Here is a 4119-nt window from a genome sequence, read left to right on the forward strand (position 1 = left end):
AGTATTTATAGTGAAGTATTTATAGTGAAGTATTTGTAGTGGAGTATTTATAGTGAAGTATTTATAGTGAAGTATTTGTAGTGGAGTATTTATATTGGAGTATTTATAGTGAAGTATTTTTTTCTTCCTCCTCTGATGTGCGTCAGTGTGTGTAGTGTTTGCAATGATGTGTATGTGTTTGTGTGTGTGTGTGTGTGTCTTTATCTATTCACATAAGACTACAGGCGCGTACACGTGTGCATGACTGTGCATACATTCTCTTGCACGCATCTGCCTACATCTGTCTGTGTTTACATGCATGTTCTCCTCCCGAGTAGTAAACACATCAAGGTGTACGGTGTCTATCTGCGCGGGCGCGCGCGTGAATGTGTGCGCGCGCACGTCTCGTCAGCGTGGCTGCTGAAGAAAGCCTGATCCTCTCTCTCTCTCCTCTCTCTTCTTTCTCTCCTGCTTCTCCTCCGTTTCAGTTTTAGTATCGACCTCCTTCACGCAGCATCTCCTCCTCCTCCTCCTCCTCCTCCTCCTCTGCCTCAGCGCCGGTTCCTCTGCAGGTGGATGGAGACTGGAAGCCCCGGAGACACGCGCCATGCACGGGGATCGCTGCTGGTAGGGCTCGGTGCGGCTTCTGGAGGCTGTTTCTTTCTCCAGCAGGTTTCCTCCCATATGTGTCTCTTCTGTTCGGTGTGTGTGAGGGGAGGCAGCGTGATGTCAGGTCTTTGTCTCTCCACTCTGTGTGTGTGTGTGTGTGTGTGTGTGTGTGTGTGTGTGTGTGTGTGTGTGGTTTTTGGGAGAAAGGGGTGTTTGGCAAGTGGGCATTTGTTGCTTGGTGCCCTTTTGGATTTTAAATCCACTGATTTACGGGATTCATGTGCTTTATTTATCGCAACATATATAATATAATATTCCTACAACAGAGTTGAGTTTATCCGACTTAGTTGTGATCTCCCCTCCTGTGTTGTAGCCGGTCACTGTAATATTCCTCTAGTGGTTTTATAATAAGGGCGTGGGTTGTTGTTTTTTTTGTTTGCGGTTTTTACGCAGAATTCTTTTACATTTCTAATCGGATTTCTGCTCTGTTAACAAACACATCAAACATGCACCAGCTGCTTTTAAAGGTTTCCCAAAATAAAAAATGTAACACGCTCTCTCTCTCTCTCTCTCTCTCTCCTCTCTCTCTCCTCTGTCTCTCTCTCTATCTCTCTCTGTCTCTCTCTGTCTCTTCTCTCTCTCTCTCTCTCTCTGTCTCTCTCTCTCTCTCTCTCTCTCTCTCTCTCTCTCTCTTCTGTCTGTCTCTCTCTGTCTCTCTTCTCTCTCTCGCTCTCTCTCTCTCTCTCTCTCTCTGTCTGTCCTCTCATCTCTCTTCTCTCTCTATCTCTCTCTCTCTCTCTCTGTTCTCTCTCTCTCTCTGTCTCTCTCTCTCTCTCTCTCTCTCTGTCTCCTCTCCTCTCTCTCTCTCTCTCTCTGTCTGTCTCTCTCTCTCTGTCTCTCTCTCTGTCTCTCTCTCTCTCTCTCTCTCTCTCTCTCTCTCTCTCTCTCTCTCTCTCTCTCTCTGTCTCTCTCTCTCTCTCTCTCTCTCTCTGTCTGTCTCTCTCTCTCTCTGTCTCTCTCTCTGTCTCTCTCTCTCTTCTCTCTCTCTCTCTCTCTCTCTGTCTCTCTCTCTCTCTCTCTCTCTCTCTCTCTCGCTCTCTCTCAGACTGCTGAGCACCTCCCTTCGAGCCAGGGACCACATCCTTAAATGACCCGCGGCTAAGGAGGGGGTGTCTCCGGATCCAGCGCCCGGATCATGGCATGCTGCCCACACCGGGCATCCAGCACTGACCATGGGGCTCCGGTCCAGGACCGTCGCTAGCGGCTCAGAGGAGCAGAAGAAAAGCTCCGGCGCTCCTCCCGGGGACTTATTGGACCAATGCACCGGGGGAGCGGACAAGGATGGCGCCCGGCTGCTGGTGGCTTCGGGCCGGGATGACTTCAAGCGGGGCTCTCAGGGCATCGGCATCGGCATCGGGCTGCTGGCCAAGACCCCCCTGAACTACACCCGGCCGGCCAAGAGGAATAACATCCGCACGAGGAGGATCCAGAACCTGCTGTACGACGCGCTGGAGAGGCCGAGAGGATGGGCGCTGCTCTACCACGCGTTCGTGTGAGTACATGAAACAGCGTTTTGTACAACTGGTTATTAATAATGGCTTACTGAGCAGTGAGAGGAACAGCTGAGTGTGGACTCACTTTGTTGCAGTAATCAGTCAATTAACGAAGGCTTGTGCTCCACTGAATCCAGTGTAACCTAATATTGTTACCGTTTCCCCTGTGTGACCTCCCTGGCTCTGCAGAGGCACTGTGAGTCTCATTTGAGGTTTCAGTGAATGCTTCCTAACCACTTAAACCTGCTGCTGTATCATCAGTGTGATGTGTGTTTGTTGACTAGTTTACTAAACTAAACTCAGCTGGTGTCTCACATCCACATGCACCAGCCTCAGGTTCTGTTGTGCACCTGTTCTATACAACATCACTAAACCAGGTCACAAAGAGACATCTTCAACTGCCTTGTCTTTCTGACACATAAATGAAAATACTATCCAGCTGCATCATGGGAAATGTCGGATCCAGTTTGGGGACTAAAAGTCAGGATGGCCTAATATGGTATAATATGGAGCAGCGTCAGTGTTGTGTTTGTCTGCAGAAGCTTCATAAACTGTTTCTCCAGTTTTAAGACACTTTCTACATCCTGGTGTTTTTAACTCTGTATTTGAAGGATGAAGGATTTTAGTCCTGAACGTCTGGATCTTAAGTTCTCAGAGAAACAAGCTGAACAAACGTTAGCGGCAGCCGAACAGCGTGCAGGAGAAACTCTGAGGATAAGAGGAGAGAAGAACTCCCATGATGCACCGCTGCTGCACCAGGAAAACTGAAAATAACACATCGTGTGTTTGAATCTGCCTCCTACTTCATGGAAGTGCAATAATAAATCAGGAGAATACTCCTTTAAGGCCGATCCTGGGAGTTTACATGCAGTTTAAACTGTTCTGAAACAATATTGTATAAACTGTATAACTGTATAAAAAACACCCGTCCTTTAAATGACTGAACACCCGACTTAGTGCTTCAGTCACACTTCATCTCCAGTCAGTGATCTCTCTCTCTGTGTGTTCACATCGTTTCTCTCTGATAACATTCAGTGTCACTGCAGGAATTAATATTCTCACAATTGTGGAGCTTTTCCTGCTCCGGAGCAGTTTGGAAGCATTTCCTGTCTGATAAGTGCTGAGATTGTGATTCCTTCGCCAACATGACAGTGGATATTAGGACAACACCTTTCAGTCTGTTTGTTTTCATGAGGCTGGAACATCTCGAAATACACCAACATCATCCACAGTCAAAGCAAAACCATCAGCCAGTTTAGTTCATCTGCAGCTCAGCGCACATCACAGGCACTAGAAACTCCTCTGTAATCCTGCTGACAAACTGAAACACCTTCATGACATGTTGATCAGCTGATATCTTAACGTCAGACTCAGGACACATTGAGATTAAACAAGCAGTTCACAAAGTATTGCATCAGCGTATGTGTAGAAGCCCTCGTGTTCCAGCACAAACATGAACTGTGTTGTGCTTCAGGAAACTCTTAATTAATCAAATCTAAAGGATCAAGCTGCAGTTTCACAACATGTTCTGTTGAAGTGAAGACGCAGAGTTCGTCTTCGTCTCCAGAGGGGGAAATGATAAAACGCTGGCTTGCTATTGAAGTGTGTACGAGGAAAAGTGGAGCATAAAGTTAATTGAAGAGCTTGTTGTTGTTGTTGTTGCTGTAAGTGTGAACACATGTTGTCACCTGTATTCATAGTGATATAAATAGACCAATATATCAGCGTGGTCCAGACAGCAGGGACGTGTGACGATGACCACAGATGGAGAAAAGATGGAGTTAGTTCCAGGGTGCACGGTTAGTGTAGTTGATTCACAGCAGCATTACAACTGGAACTGCATCACTTGCAACACTTTAGAAAAGATCCAAATATCTACCAACGTCCTGCAATGTCACGTGACATGACGTCAGTAAACATAGCTGTGGGTGAAAGTCGTGTGTTGGTTTGACCTTTGCACCGCTTCTCCCTCGCTCCC

General features: G+C 47.0%; 1 protein-coding gene across 2 annotated transcripts in view; it reads left to right on the top strand.

Annotated features, from left to right (window-relative positions):
• The first annotated feature begins 488 nt into the window (after positions 1 to 488).
• The window catches only part of kcnq3 (potassium voltage-gated channel, KQT-like subfamily, member 3), an 89812-nt gene continuing 86181 nt past the window's right edge, over positions 489 to 4119 (top strand). The window contains exons 1-2 of one of the 2 annotated variants that reach the window (XM_029453149.1): positions 489 to 616; positions 1694 to 2140. In XM_029453149.1, the coding sequence (XP_029309009.1) occupies positions 1821 to 2140 (320 nt within the window). In that variant the 5' untranslated portion in view covers positions 489 to 616; positions 1694 to 1820. The remainder of the gene's footprint in view (positions 617 to 1693; positions 2141 to 4119) is intronic. The other variant, XM_029453148.1, reaches the window with a different exon arrangement.

This window comes from Cottoperca gobio, chromosome 17, assembly GCF_900634415.1.
Source record: "Cottoperca gobio chromosome 17, fCotGob3.1, whole genome shotgun sequence".
NCBI classification, from domain to species: Eukaryota; Metazoa; Chordata; class Actinopteri; order Perciformes; family Bovichtidae; genus Cottoperca; species Cottoperca gobio.